Source organism: Vanacampus margaritifer, chromosome 3, assembly GCF_051991255.1.
Source record: "Vanacampus margaritifer isolate UIUO_Vmar chromosome 3, RoL_Vmar_1.0, whole genome shotgun sequence".
Classification (NCBI taxonomy): Eukaryota; Metazoa; Chordata; class Actinopteri; order Syngnathiformes; family Syngnathidae; genus Vanacampus; species Vanacampus margaritifer.
The window spans coordinates 5,777,501-5,792,080 of NC_135434.1; the positions used below are offsets into that span (position 1 = coordinate 5,777,501).

A 14,580-nucleotide genomic window follows, 5' to 3' on the forward strand; every position below is an offset into this window, starting at 1 on the left:
CAGGAAGTGGCAAAATGGCCGCCCCCTGAGATGGATAAAAAATGGCTGGATTTTGCTGCTTAACTCATATTCCATTCACGACTAGACTTAGACGAGGGGAAAGAAATAGAACATATTATTGTAAAAAAAAAAATAAAAATTTTGTTGACGTTACACTGTAGCACAGAATCTAGCTAGCCCATACTACTTGTTTATCTTTATATCACTTTCACTGCTTCTACTATTGGTCGGACTAGAAATAAACATTCAGGTGGTGATGTACTGTCGTATGAAAATGTGAACTGTATGGCTGTAGCAGCAGTTTGTATAATAGTCCAAATTGATATACAATAACGTTATATTACCCGTGTTCGCTCATCTCCGTCCATTTAAATTGCCACGCTAGTGTCTGCATGAGACAAAAGCCAGAGCGATCAATCTGACAGGTCTTTCATCAACACTTTTTATAAGCGCTTTGTGCAGCGCCTTGAAAAACCGCTGGCCCTCCAAAACACTAAAAGCACGGCATAGAATTTTACAGCGAAAAGTAAAAACCTACACTAAAAGCTTAATGTGTCTCCATTCAGCGACCAGCGGCGGAGCAAGTGCACGCCAGTGATTGAGAGAAAGAGATGTGACAACTTAATCTCCCCATCATCATTTCACAGGCGCTCGTATCACCCGATTGATGATCGCACTTATGACGGATGCCAAGGATGTTGTAACAAATTAGGGGGTGTATGAAATGTCTTTGACAGCAGCACAACGCGCAAACGCGTCAATGTTTATTAGTTGCCGTGGTGGCCAACGAGCTGGCATTATTCTATACATCCAACTTCATACTGTAGCGACTCCGTCGTTAAAGTGTCATCTGTGAAGCAGATTGTAGCGACACTAAACATCCATCCATTTTCTATACTGCTTCCAGCTGACTTTTGGTGAGATGCACAAATTGAGAGTTTTCAATGAATGAAAAACAAGCCAGAGAGAAAATCAATGCAAGCGCAGGGAAAACACGCAAACTCCGCACACAGAGTCAGAGGGCCCAAACTGATTCGAACCCAGAACCTCTCCACTGTGGCAAATGTGCCAACCATCGTTCTGACGCCAAAATACCACCTTTGAAACAATAATAGCGCTGGGTTTTGATTGGCACAGGCTGCCTGAAAGGTATTCATTGAATATATTCCATGCATGAGAGCGCTGAAACCTCCAAAGTGGAATGCACCCAAAATTGAAAAATGTTGGCGTTCAATCAGAACTTTTGCAAGCAATCAGAATGTCAGACATCAGCTCGGTCAACTTAAGGTTGAACGCCACAAATGTTTTGAGCATATGATGTCACTACAAAAAAAAAGTAGCAGTCATGGAAAAGGGTGCCAACACATTTAGCTCAACTCAACTTTGTTTGTATTGAAATGGGTGCAAATTACATTAATCCGTGTCAGCCAACTATAAAATCGTAACATTACTTCCTAGAATGTGTTTTTTTTTCAACTCATTCACTGCCATTGACGGCTATAGACGTCAAAAATTATTTTGGACTATTTCCATAAGTTTCACTTTTTTTCCACTTTTGTTAACGAGAGTATGAAAACCTAGACATTTTTTTTATTGTACTTTTAGAACAGATATAAAATGTGTGATTAATCGGGAGTTAATTAGTGAAGTCATGTGATTAATTACAATTCAATTTAATAGCCCGATGCCCTTAATAATAATTAAAAAAAAAAAAAGATAAAAAGTTAGGGGGATCAGACGATGAATTTTTTTTAATTGTAATTAACCACATGACTTCAATAGTTAACTCGCGATTAATCATACATTTTATATCTGTTCTAAATGTACAATAAAAAAATTCTAGGTTTTAAAACAAAACTAACTAGAAATAGTTCAAATGAATTTTTGACGTCTATAGCCGTCAATGGCAGTGAATGAGTTCAGAAGAATTGCACTCAACAGTATTGTACTTTACAAAAACACACAATAATAACATTAGCTTTCCGGATAACCTGAGAACACGTGCAATGCAAGCACAAAACACGAACTGCTGTACCTAATGTTATGTCCTGCTTTGGCCAAGCAGGTTTATATGGTCCTTACACTGTAAGGAAACAAATGTCAATTGACGGCAGCCAGGTGATGTAAAGTTTGCTGTCGCCATATAGTGGTGGGGGTCTGAACTGCACTCAGCTTTTTGCACGCCAAGACACCAAAAATAAATTTAAAAAATGTATCAAAATACATAAAATTGATCAAGCGACACTCATATCTTGAAAGACTTGTAAGTCAAGGCACTCTTATTTTAATTTTAATTGAATTTGATTTATTTCAGCTACTATCACTGATATACAATGAAAACAAAATAAAAATAAGAAAACTGGTGATCAGAGTCACGTCACTTCCTGACAAAGTATACATCAATCTCACCAGTGAGTGGACACTTTTTTCTTTTTTAGCATTTAACACCTCCATCGACGTATATAGAAAAATGTCGCCTCAACTCTTCTAAAGCTAAACCATGTTTTCTATTTAATAACCGCCATGGAATACTTCTTTTATAACCCTTAATGTTATGGTAAGAATGCTTTTCAAAGAGTGTCATTCAAAACCGAGCATCAGCTTTGTCAATTACATTCGACATGGCTTCCACATTGCTCAACAAGTTTGTACATTTTGGTTGAATGATGATCTTCTCTTCATGCAAAAAAAACGCATCAACCTTCAACTCTTTGCAGAGCAAAGACATTTATTCGTATGTGAACATATATCTATAAATCTTTATATAGATTGTTGTTGCTGCTATGTGAAAAACACTTGTGTCCATTTTATTTTTATTTTTTTTAACATATGTTTTTGGGATGAAACTGAATGCAGACATCCCCCCCAAAAATGTAAAAATGTACAAAATGAAAAAAAAAAATGGACGTAAGTGTTTTTCACAAAGCAGCGATGTTTACGTTCAATACCGTATATATCTTCCCTCATTGCCTGCCTGCCATACCATCCACAAAGTCAAAAAGATGAAGCGCGGGAGTGCAATAGGAAGGAGCATTTGTCTTATTTACAGTCCCACACGTGGCGTTGGCAGACAGCGTCTCGCCCCACTGAGTTTAGTTACCTCTGAAGATGAATTATCTTCGCTTTCCAGCGCAGCTCGGCTTCTTCTTTGATGCGTTCCTATCATTTTGTGCTTTTGCCATAAAGGCGGCAAATAACGTCGCATCTGCCTCCATAAGTTTGGTTGGTTAGTTTGCGCCCATGTTGGAGTTCTACTGCAGGTGTAGACTACAAATGCATCCTGGTGCGCAGTAACTCGAGTATCGGAGAACCTTCAATGGGGGGGGGGGGAAATAGCTCCTTGACTCTCTCAGCTCAGTAAGAAATTTGTACACGCATACCCGTATTTAACATCTTAAATGTGAGGGGGGTCTTTGAATGCTTACTGCTTTTACTCAGTGTGGAGGAACAAGAAATAGAAAAAGCAAGGCCAAGTGTTTCGATTTTGGTGCGTGTTGTTTTCACACTTTCTATGATGAATAAAGTTCTTATCAGCACACATGTTGTCGGAACATCTTGGACTTGAAACAGTGTGGCGTTACATTGTTTGAGCTTCACTTTTGTTCTCTTAGTCCTGTGGTCGGACTGCCGCTGGGATAAATCTTTTAAGACTGCCGGCAATTGAAATAGCCAAAGCTAGCAAAGCTAACTGCTTTTCTTGTACTCTGTACTGTATAGACATGCAGCCTTGTTGGCCGGACATTTCACTTCTCCTTAGTCCTTTAACAGCCAATGACAGCATTGGAGAGGGAGTTAAAAGTAGACGGTAAATTGACAGATTGCAAGATGGGATGCCCAACACCACATGATGAGTGTTGACCTTAATCATTCAGAGAAATTTGAAATTTGACTATAATTGGCAAAGTTGAAAATAAAAACCTCAAATTAACTCATTCACTGCCATTGACGGCTATAGACGTCAAAAATTCATTCGAACTATTTCTATTAGTTTAACATTTTTTCCCCACTTTTGTTAACAAGAGTATGAAAACCTAGATTTTTTTTAATTGTACATTTAGAACAGATATAAAATTTGTGATTAATCGTGAGTTAACTAGTGAAGCCATGCTATTAATTACAATAAAAAATATATATTGCCTGAAGCCCCTAATAATAATTAATTAATATTTTTTTCTTTTCTTTTCCTGTTATCGCATCAGGTGATTAATTTTTTTATTGTAATTAATCGCATGACTTCAATAGTTAAGTTATGATAAATTACAAATTTTATATCTGTTGAAAATGTACAATAAAAAAAATCGCCTGACGCCCCAAATTTTTTATAAAAATATTTTTTAGCGTGTCAGGCGATTAAATGTTTTTAATCGTAATTAATCGCATGACTTCAATAGTACTCACGATTGATTGCAGATTTTATATCTGTTCTAAATGTACAATAAAAACATTTTTTTCTAGGTTTTCCTACTTTTGTTAACAAAAGTGGGAAAATGTTAAACAGAAACAGTTCAAATGAATTTTTGACGTCTATAGCCGTCAATGGCAGCGAATGAGTTAAGCATGATTAATGAAAATCAGTATCTGTCAGCATTTGTGCCACGGTCTCTGAAAATAGAACCCTTGTTCCCCTTTCTGGGAATTTTACATTTGATGCGTGGGCAGGCACACGGAGATGAAAATACTGTAAATACACAAGCAATTGAAATAGTTTTCCATCATATCGCCCCTTTAAATCGACGCATGACTTTGCTGTTGAAGCAGACCCTCACCAAAACCTAAACCAATGGCGAATTACCTACAGCATGCAGAGTTAAGTCATTAAGTGGTCATGAAGTACAATTGTTAATATGCTGCACATGCAATGCCGAGCTAACGAACTTCGTAGGGGCAGAGGGTATCTTAAAATGAAGGCTAGTGAGGTCGCGCCGGGAATTAAGTCGAACATCTTTGAGTGCGAGTCGCTAACCCTCGCCACTAAGCTCCTCATCTCAGCTCAGTGTGCCTGCTATCCAATTAAATACCCACAGGCATCCGCCGCTAGTGGAAGGCAAAAAAAGGAAGCAACGTATAACGGCCGCGTGGCATGCTGTTGAAATATTTGACATTTTCGCATTGTCCTCCTTACAATTACCATTACTTAGGCAAACATGGCGGTCTTCTCAGACAGGCGGCAAACGTGGCTTTCTTGTCATTAAGGCTCTGAGGGTATCTCTGCGTGCATTAGGCTGCACGTGATTGACTGTAAAGCTTGTGTGTATTTATATGCTTTCTTTTTTGTGTGGATTGCGGATTCGTATCCACCCTTAGCACCAGCCTTTGCTTTTTGAAGCTTACTTAAGCTAAACCTGCTATTTTGAATATTCAGTTTGAAGTGGCGGTTGTCTACTTTCTTATGTTCTCTCCGTACATGTTGTGTGTGACAAGGCAGTCGACGATGTCATGTTGAACATACGCACGCATACGCACACAGTCAAATGGGGGGTGAAAAGGAAAGGAAGTCATCCAAGCGTTTCGCACAAAAAAAAGGTGCAATGTGACAAGGGAGTAGACTATTTTTGTGTTAGATTCATGCACGGTGGCAGTCCTAACTGTGAGACTTTCTGACTTCCATCACTATAAACAGTAATAGAAGAGGGCCTATTTAAATGCAAAATGAGTACTTGCTGTTAAACTTTCAGTAGACCTGCACAATACTGCCACCGTTTTTTCCAAGAATGCTACATTTATCTTACTTTGATGTAGGCATGGGCCAATTACCGGTTTGACGGTTTACTAGGGATGTAACCATATGCAAACATCACAATACGATATTATGATTACGATATGAAGCTCACGATACGATAATTATCACGATATTGTGGGGAGGTTGGCCATGCAAGAAAAGGTCACAATATTCATTCATACGAAAAGAAAACACAATATTGTGCTTTTGTGCATTACGGCAATGACAAATATTATAAATATTATATATAAAAAATATATAAATTTATTATATAAATATTATATATAAAAATATATATAAATTTATTATATAAATACAATATATATATATATTGTATTTATTTATATATATATATATATAAATATATATATATATAAATACAATATATATATATATATATATATATATATAAATACAATATATATATATATATATATATATATATATAAATACAATATATATATATATATATATATATATATATAAATACAATATATATATATATATATATATAGAAGGCACTTACTTACCATTAGCATGGATTTTAAACATAGAAGGGCCAAAACATGCCTTGTGAAAATTCAACTGCACTAAAAAAATAGCCACCAGAGGGTGCTAGAACTGCACAAATGGAAATCAATCCGACTTTTTTTAACAGATGTGCTGCTTTTAATATCGTGACGTGACGCCGCCGATATATTGTGCCAGTTTTAATATCGCAATATCACCATATTGCCGTTATCGTTCCCTGCGGTTTCAATAATTGCTAATACTACCTGTAAGGGTGAGGGGACTTGCACGCTGCTTGCAGAGTTGAGTAAAAGAGCCACCTCTTTGAAGGTAATTGCCTCCAATTAACTTTTTGAGAGCAGAGAGGGGAAGGGTGAGCAGAGAGGGGAAGGGTGAGCAGGTAGGAGGTGGACACATATTGCCAAAAACACACACAAACATACACATGGACGATAAGGGTCATGTGTAAGAAAACTATGTACTATTTACTTCACTATAGAGTGCATGTAATGTACTGTATTGTCACAAAAAATGGCCCCCAAAAGTTGCTGCTGATACCATAACATCACAAGACTTGCTGGTGTCTTGATTGACACTGGTTTGAAGCAAGTTTTTTTTTTTTTTTTTTTACTGAAAATGTTGGTTTCATCTCTCCTGTAAGAGTTTGGGGCGGTGTTGACTTGAAGGCTCCTCTATTGTTCATCTTTGTGCCCGTGCATAGTCATAAAAAGATTATAGAAACGTAAAAGCCTTTAAAAAAAAAAAAAACGAAAATACAAGCACATAAGTAGATGAAGAAAAGAGGTGTTGTTTAGATGTTTATATTTAAAAAGGGTATACTCAACTTTTGACGACAAACAAATAGAAACAGAAGCAATTCGGCACTCGTGGATGTTAGCAGACTGCAGATGCTCATAAATAGCGGAAGGATTTTCAAGTGTGCTTACACTGAATCCCAATTCGGTCTGACTCTCCCCTGCACACACACACACACACACTTCAAACTCGGAAATGTTGCCATCGGAAGATCCTCACGCGGATGGCTTGGCTTGACGGCAATCATTTCCTGCTCCGAGGTAGAGTTCAGCTGGTCGACGCTCTTGAACTCAATCCCCCTCGGACGTCGATTTGAATGATTTGCCATCTGAGGCTGAGGCGAGATGATGTTGTAGACCCTCTTTGTGCCTAATGCAGACCCCGCTGCGGCGGCGAGCGCAGTGCTAATGACTGATGAGCCCCTTTGACACAGCGATGCTTGACATGCTCCTCAGGGTCCGGACTAAAGACTTCCCTAACAAGCTCTTGCACACTCACCCAGGGCCATATTAAGTCCAAACTTTGGCACCTTTCCTAATTACTGAGAACATACGCATAGCCAACAGCCTCTTTTCTAACCTGGGATGAACCCCCCCCCTCGTCCCCCCTTTTCTGCAGCTCTGCGTCCTTTGAGTAAGGGATGATATATGAAATGTACAATTCAAATTGCAAAATGCAGTTACTTGGGAGAGAAGATCATTCTCTTCGGGGAGGGGGGGAAGGGAAAACATCCAATTCCAGATCCAGTGTACATTTTCACCACCGCCTCTTGAGTACAGTTCGCTGTTATCTTACTTTATTTTCAGCCGTCCTGCTTCTCCGTCCCTGCAGGGGTCCCCAGTCACATTTGAACTGTTCTAAATGTCTCCCGGCATCTTCGCCTGTCTCCGTTTCACTCCCCCCCCGCGTGGGCTTCATGTGTACTAAAAGGCAAATGAGGGTTATTTCCATTACGCTAGCATGACGCCCATTAAAAGCCTACTTAGAGTCAAATGGCTGGATTAACCCAAAGAACGGAGAAGAGTTGGATCAACAGTAAGAAAATAATTGTTAGTTTTGTGTTCCCCCTGCAGTCAGTTTAACTTACCACTGAGCTGCAAACTAACAAACATTGTAAATATTGTCCATGGAATAAACAGTTTTTTCTTTAAATAATCTTTAAAGCGAACCTTATTACAAGCATTACACACAACAAGCTTAAATTTTAGGTACAGCTTCTACATATCAATTTGAAGAACAATTTAAGGTTATGATAATGACGACGCAGCAATGGTTTTGTTAAAATAAAATAAAAATAAAAAAAACATCTATCATATGTTGTGGTTTTCATAGGCAGAGATTAACAGACCCCCCCCCCCCCCCAAAAAAAAATTTCATCGAGTGGGTTTAACCAAGCATATTTTGCCTTTAATGAAACTTGGTGTACTTGTTGATAGTAATGGCACAACACCGAATCTCAAATTTTAGGTCAATCGGAGAAGGGGTTTGGGAAGCACGACCTGCCGAATTTGACATTTTCCGCAAAAAGGGGCGTGGCCACCTGCCTTTGAACCCTTATATCTCAGGAACTATTCGGTCAATCTTCACAAAACAAGTATTTTTGTCATAAGTTGTTCCACAAGGTTCCCTTTTGGAGCCCCTGCTGTTTTCATTGTATTTGCTGCCTCTGGGTTCCATCTTAAGAAAACGGGGTATTTCTTTCCACTGCTATGCAGCAGTTTTTATCAATATCAGAAGATGGCCATTTTTTCCACTTGCTGTTGAGTGAAAATGACATCACAGTTGCTCAGATCTACCAATCACAACAACCAACCAATAACCAGTAACAACCAATCACAACTCAGCTTCAGAAAACAAATGAGCTGTGATTGGGTGTTGCCTGAGCAAATGTGATGTCATCTTCAGTCAACAGCAAGTGGTAAAATGTCTGCTCCTTAAAATGGATAAAAACGGCTGGATTTTGCTTCATATATTTTGACTTTAATGAAACTGGGTGTACTTGTTTTTTTTTGTTTGTTTTTTTTCTTTTTTTTCCCAGGAGAGCTCAGTATTGTTCATTCGATTTGACATCATCATTGCTCTCCTTTTTTTTAAAAAAACAAATAAATTAAAAAAAATTTTATATATATATATATATATATATATATATTTTTTTTTTTTGGTGTACTTGTTGATAGTGATGGCACAACACCAAATCTCAAAATTTAGGTCAATCGGACCCTTATATCTCAGAAACTATTCGATCAACCTTCACAAAATAAATTGTTGGATTATTGTTGGAAAAGGAATTCAGCAAGGATTACAAATCTTGATTGAACATTGAAAGCTGAGTATTCATTGAATATATTACTTTGACTCATTATTGCTGCTAAGCGAAAAAAAAATATTGCGAGAATATATGAGAAAATACGTTTCATGAAAAATTTTAAGGTCACGTGAACTGCAAGGTCAATTTTAAGACAAACTAAAACAAAAGGTCAAAAGGTTACCAAAATATGCAGCAATCTTCTAAATGAGATTTGGAATCCTTGGTGAATTCCCTCTCCAACAATACCTGTTATGGGAAGATTGACCCAGTCGTTCCAGAGATAGGAGGGTTCAAAAGACCCTTTTTTTTGCCCAAATATGACAACTCATCCTCTGATTGACCAAAAATGTGAGTGTTGTCCCATAACTATCAACAAGTACACCAAGTTTCATTCAAATCAAAATCTGCTTGGTTAAAATGTTCTGATTTTTGGAGTGATTTGGCATCGAACGAGCCTTTGTTTTTATATGAATTACATTGAAAGAAATAATGTCATTAAAAATGGTGTGACACGCGTCCCTGGCTGGTCCACCACTATGATGGACTGATAAAGTAGAAAATATGAGGTTCCTACGGCATTGGAAAAAATATTCTACAGAAGATTATATAGTCTACAATATTTGCTATGTTATTGTTTATTTGCTCTGCCGGTAAAATTTGAAGGAAACAGATTTTTTTTTTGAGGGTGGGGGGGGGGGGGTTAGTGAGAGCATCCATTAACCATTCAGTGTGTCAAGCTGCTGTTCATTTATTCCGGCAGCTTCGCACACTTTTCTCGGTAATGTTTGGTTCAGCCTCCAGCAAGCTAAGTTAATAGGTATGTGTAGAGTGTAGCGATGAGAGCTGTTGATTGCATCGCTGATGGGCCGGGTTAATTATTAGGAGCAGGAGTCGCACATCTTCCCCGAATTAGTCTGGATTAATTGAACGCCCGCCCGCCTTGGCGTGTGCGCGCACGTGTGCATGTGAGTGTGCCTAAGTGGCAATCCTCTCATCACATCCCTCTATCTGTCATGACCAACAGCCATCTGCCTGCTGAAAGCTTTTTCCATTTTATATGTCTTTTATCATTAGCTTATCAACCTCTTCCCTCTTGCGTTATAGCAAAACAAACCTTCTTTGAAATGCACTCGGAAAATCAATTAGTAACACAATACTGCACTTTTCCCCTCCCAAATGCAATCTTTGCTTCCTTCCCTTTTCCCTCCTGCTGTTACGAGTGCATCCTGAGTGTGTGTTTGCGAGTGTGTCGAACTGCCGCACTGCCAAGAAGTGAGCTTTGTGTCTTACATTCACCCCAGGAATATTTCTTCTTCTTTTTTTTTCTTTTTTTTTGATCACCAAATTCAATCTCAACTCCACAGTCAGTGGTTGTCGCGAAAGGAAAAACAAGTTGAAGCGGCTTCAATCCAGAATAATCTTTGTACTTCATCCGTCTCCTCCTGGACCCCCAGTGGCCAACATTAGAGCCTGCAGATGGTCAGGGGAGATTTAGGGGCTGCAATTCATCAATGTACCTGGACAAGCGCCATGGATAAGCTCTCATCCAGCTGGACCACCGTCCCCTGTGGGCAGGCCTCAGTCAGGCGTCTGCCGTCCCTCGGCCGCAACAAACCATTCTCGGACACCTTTTGGAGGCTCAGATCCTGCCACAAAAGGTTCTGCTTTGGACTAGACTAGGTCTTCCTTGATCAACGATATGGAAAACTAATTCATCAGCTGTATTGTGATTCTTGCAATCACGTTTAACTCATTTGCTCCCAAAAACATATAAAAACATTCTATTTTAAATAATGCCATGGTCCCAAAACCATATTTATACGATTTTTATGTTGTTGTTTTTTATGCTAGAGCATACAGAAGGCTTTGATGCAGCCTCTGAAGTGAAGAGAACGCTTGAAGCAATGGTACCGGCCTGCAGGTGGCAGCAGAGTATAAAAGATCAACCAGGGCCATGTTGCAAAAAAACTCTTTTCCCCCACTGTTTTAAACAGATTTGTGAATAATGATGAAACTTAGCTATATTCTAATGCTAATTACTGCAAAATGGAAACAGATAAAAATGTTTTTTTTCCTGATGAAAAAAGAGACTCTAATCTTTCCTCTGGTAGGTTCCATGTTTTGATAGCAATAGAACACAATATTATGTGGGCCTTGCAAAATCAGTCAAAATCCAGTAAAACAGCCGAGAGCGAAAGGGGTTGCTTCAGTTAAAATGGCTGGGAGTGAATGAGTTAATGTTCATTACTAAGGTCTCTACACAATTGCGAAAAAAATAAACAAATAACAATCAGCAACCCACACCTGCACACCAGGCAATTGACCTTCTCACACCAACTTGCTGAAACGGAAAATTTGCGACCCCTAGTGTTGTTATGAGGAAACATTTTGAAGTGGATGCCCAGGGGCCTGTGCCCCCATAAAACAAACTCGGCCACACATTCTTCAGTTTCAAAAAGCTATGCTTCTTATACCACCTGTCATATCTGGTCGTCTTACGTCTTTGACAGTTGTTAAATGTAAATGTGTATTGCTTTTGTGTGCGTGTGTGTGTGTGTAGCGATCACAATTCTACTCAGAAATTCTTGGGCACAACCAACACAACTCGCTATACCTCAACTCTTTCAAGTATCATATCCTTCCCGCTTATAAACCTGTTTCCTTAATTCAGAAAATGCCCTACAGCTGCACTAAAGGCAAAATAATAAAATAAAATAAAAATCAGGCGGTAAGCAAGACAGGTTCGAACAACGGTGCCATTTTAGCATTTTCCCTCCGCATTCATTATTGTCGTCCGGCACTCGGGGTAGTGCCAAACGCCAAAAAATAAAAATAATATAAAGACAATCGCTTACCTTTTCGGGCCGGCAAGAGCAGGATTGTCATCGTAGGAGCAAGCATGCGTGACCGCCAACAACAACAACAGCTCTTTTAGACGAGTTGATCCACGTTCACATTTATCCCTCTGAAGTTTTGGTTTCGGGAAACGAGTAAAGAATACATCCTTCAAATGTGGATGGTCTTCGTGTCTGGAGTCGTTTCTGCAAGTTCCATAACAGCTGTGTTTACTCGGCATGTTTTGTTTTTTTCCGGAGATAAGCGAGAACAAAACAAGCGCTACTAGCATAGGTCGTCAACTAGCCGGCTTCGTTTTTGACCTTTCACTTCAAGCTGATGAAGTCACGTGACCTTGTGGTCTAAAAATAGCATTCGTACGGTACCCCATTACTATAGAGTACTTGTTTTGTTTTTTTGACAACGTAAGGAGTAGTAAATTCAGATATTGGTTTTCTAATGGAAAGAGTAAAGGTAAAAAAATATATAAATAAATAAATAAAAAGTAATCAGACAAACACATAGGTACAAAGTTACAGTTTTCAGGTAACTAATTATTTCTACTTTGAAAGGTCCTGCTGCATGATGACTGCATGCAAGCACATACAGTAACACGCCCCCCTGCCATCTCCATTTAACCTTGATACATCGAAATGAAAGTTAGTTAATGGAAAGAAAGATTTACTATACGTTCTTCTGTCTGTGATGAAATACTTAGAATCCCCTTGTGCAGTTTCTCAATAGCAGGAAGGCTTCGTTTTTATCCGACCGGGATCTGAAAACACAAAATAATTAATTTCAAGGGTCTTCTTATTTCCTCTGTCACTTGCAGTGTGCTGTGTTCTACGTAACCCCATTTGCGGGATTGATATCGTGCGATACAACACTTGAAAACAATGCGGTCTCTCCGTGGCAAAACCCTCCAAAAACAAATGGTCTTCTTCCTGCTGCAGGCTGCCTGATAGACACCGTGTGAGATTGTTTCTGTTGAATAAGAGATGAATCTTTCTGGGCGTCACCTTTGCGCCATGACCTCTGAAATATCATTATCTACAGGGGAGGGAGGTTAAATTCTCTAATATCGCTCGAATACAAGCGAATGGTGTACAAAAGGTGTATCATTTTCCCCTGCACTGTAGTGGGAGGCAGCACACCTAATGGCATCGTCTGTTATCCACAAATATCGGGGCTAATTACAGTGTTTGGCCCTGTCATTGCACTTGAAAAACAGAGGGGAGTTTAATCGTTTACCATTCAAATGGTGGCTTGTACAACTAAGTAGGAGATATTAAAGTATGTGGTTTAGAGGCTTGTATTTTGCTTACTGTGATATTACTTGTACTTTACGTTTTTAATGACACCCTTGCGGCTAATAACACTGGAGACTATATATGTCTTCTTTGATTGGATCTGACTGCAGCGATACGGTGGGTCACAGAGTTCTACTTTGGCTTGTTTGCAGCCCCGAGTGGCAGAGGTGGCAAATCCAAGTCCAGAAAGTAGAAACCCTGCCACAGTTTGGCTTTAGCCCCAGGTGCTACCCAGCGAGCTCCTTAGCTAGCTCCCCGGGAGCTCATTTACTTGCTAGGGAGCTAGCTAGCTAGCACAAGGGGCTAAAACCAAACTGTAGCATGGTTTTTACTTTCTGGATCTGGATTTGCCACCCCTGCCGAGATCAACTTTGCCAGACAACAACCTTTTGTGTTAGTCCCGTTCTGCCCCACTGTCGGTGTCCCGCAGGGTTCCATTTTGGAGCCCCTGCTGTTTTTCATTGTATTTGCTGCCCCTAGGTTCCATCTTAAGTAAGTACGGTATTTCCTTCCAGTCAGATCTATGTCCTGCTTTCTCGTTAAAAAATAAGTCAACCTACAACCCCCCCCCCCCCCCATTTAAAAAAAATATAAAAATAAGAAATACAAATTCTTGACTATAGTACGTTCTATGCAGCCCCACTAGTGTAAATATGGTATTCTGGTTAATATTGCCGTAGTTGAATATGGGTTAAGCAGCAAAATCCAGCAGTTTTTATCAATATCAGAAGGCGACCATTTTGTTGCTTGCTGTCGAGTGAAAATGACGTCACAGTTGCTCAGATCTACGGTAACAACCAATCACAGCTCAGCTTCAGAAACAGGTACGCTGTGATTGGTCGTTGCCTGAGCCCTGAGCAACTGTGATGTTATCTTCAGTCGACAGCAAGTGACAAAATGGCCGCTCCCTAAAATGGATTAAAACGGCTGGATTTTGCTTCATAACTCATATTTTACAAATGTAATATTAATCAGAATGTCATGTTTAGACTATTGGAATCACATATAACATATTATTATCAAGAAATATTTGAGGTTGACTAACCCTTTAAGGCCCTTTTGACCTGTCTGAAGGAAATCAT

At 39.2% G+C, this 14,580-nt stretch overlaps 2 protein-coding genes across 6 annotated transcripts in view; one reads left to right on the forward strand and one right to left on the reverse strand.

Moving 5' to 3' along the window:
* Window positions 1-14,580, reverse strand: part of ela3l (elastase 3 like) — a 138,851-nt gene that overhangs the window by 58,174 nt on the left and 66,097 nt on the right. For all 5 annotated transcript variants that reach the window (XM_077560396.1, XM_077560395.1, XM_077560394.1 and 2 more), the window contains 2 exons: window positions 12,874-12,963; window positions 12,209-12,394 (listed from right to left, as the gene is read on the reverse strand). In XM_077560396.1, coding sequence (XP_077416522.1) covers window positions 12,209-12,254 — 46 coding nt within the window. In that variant the 5' untranslated portion in view covers window positions 12,255-12,394; window positions 12,874-12,963. The remainder of the gene's footprint in view (window positions 1-12,208; window positions 12,395-12,873; window positions 12,964-14,580) is intronic.
* The window catches only part of LOC144048440 (GDNF family receptor alpha-2-like), an 84,556-nt gene that overhangs the window by 27,986 nt on the left and 41,990 nt on the right, over window positions 1-14,580 (forward strand). The gene's annotated exons all lie outside the window — the stretch shown is intronic.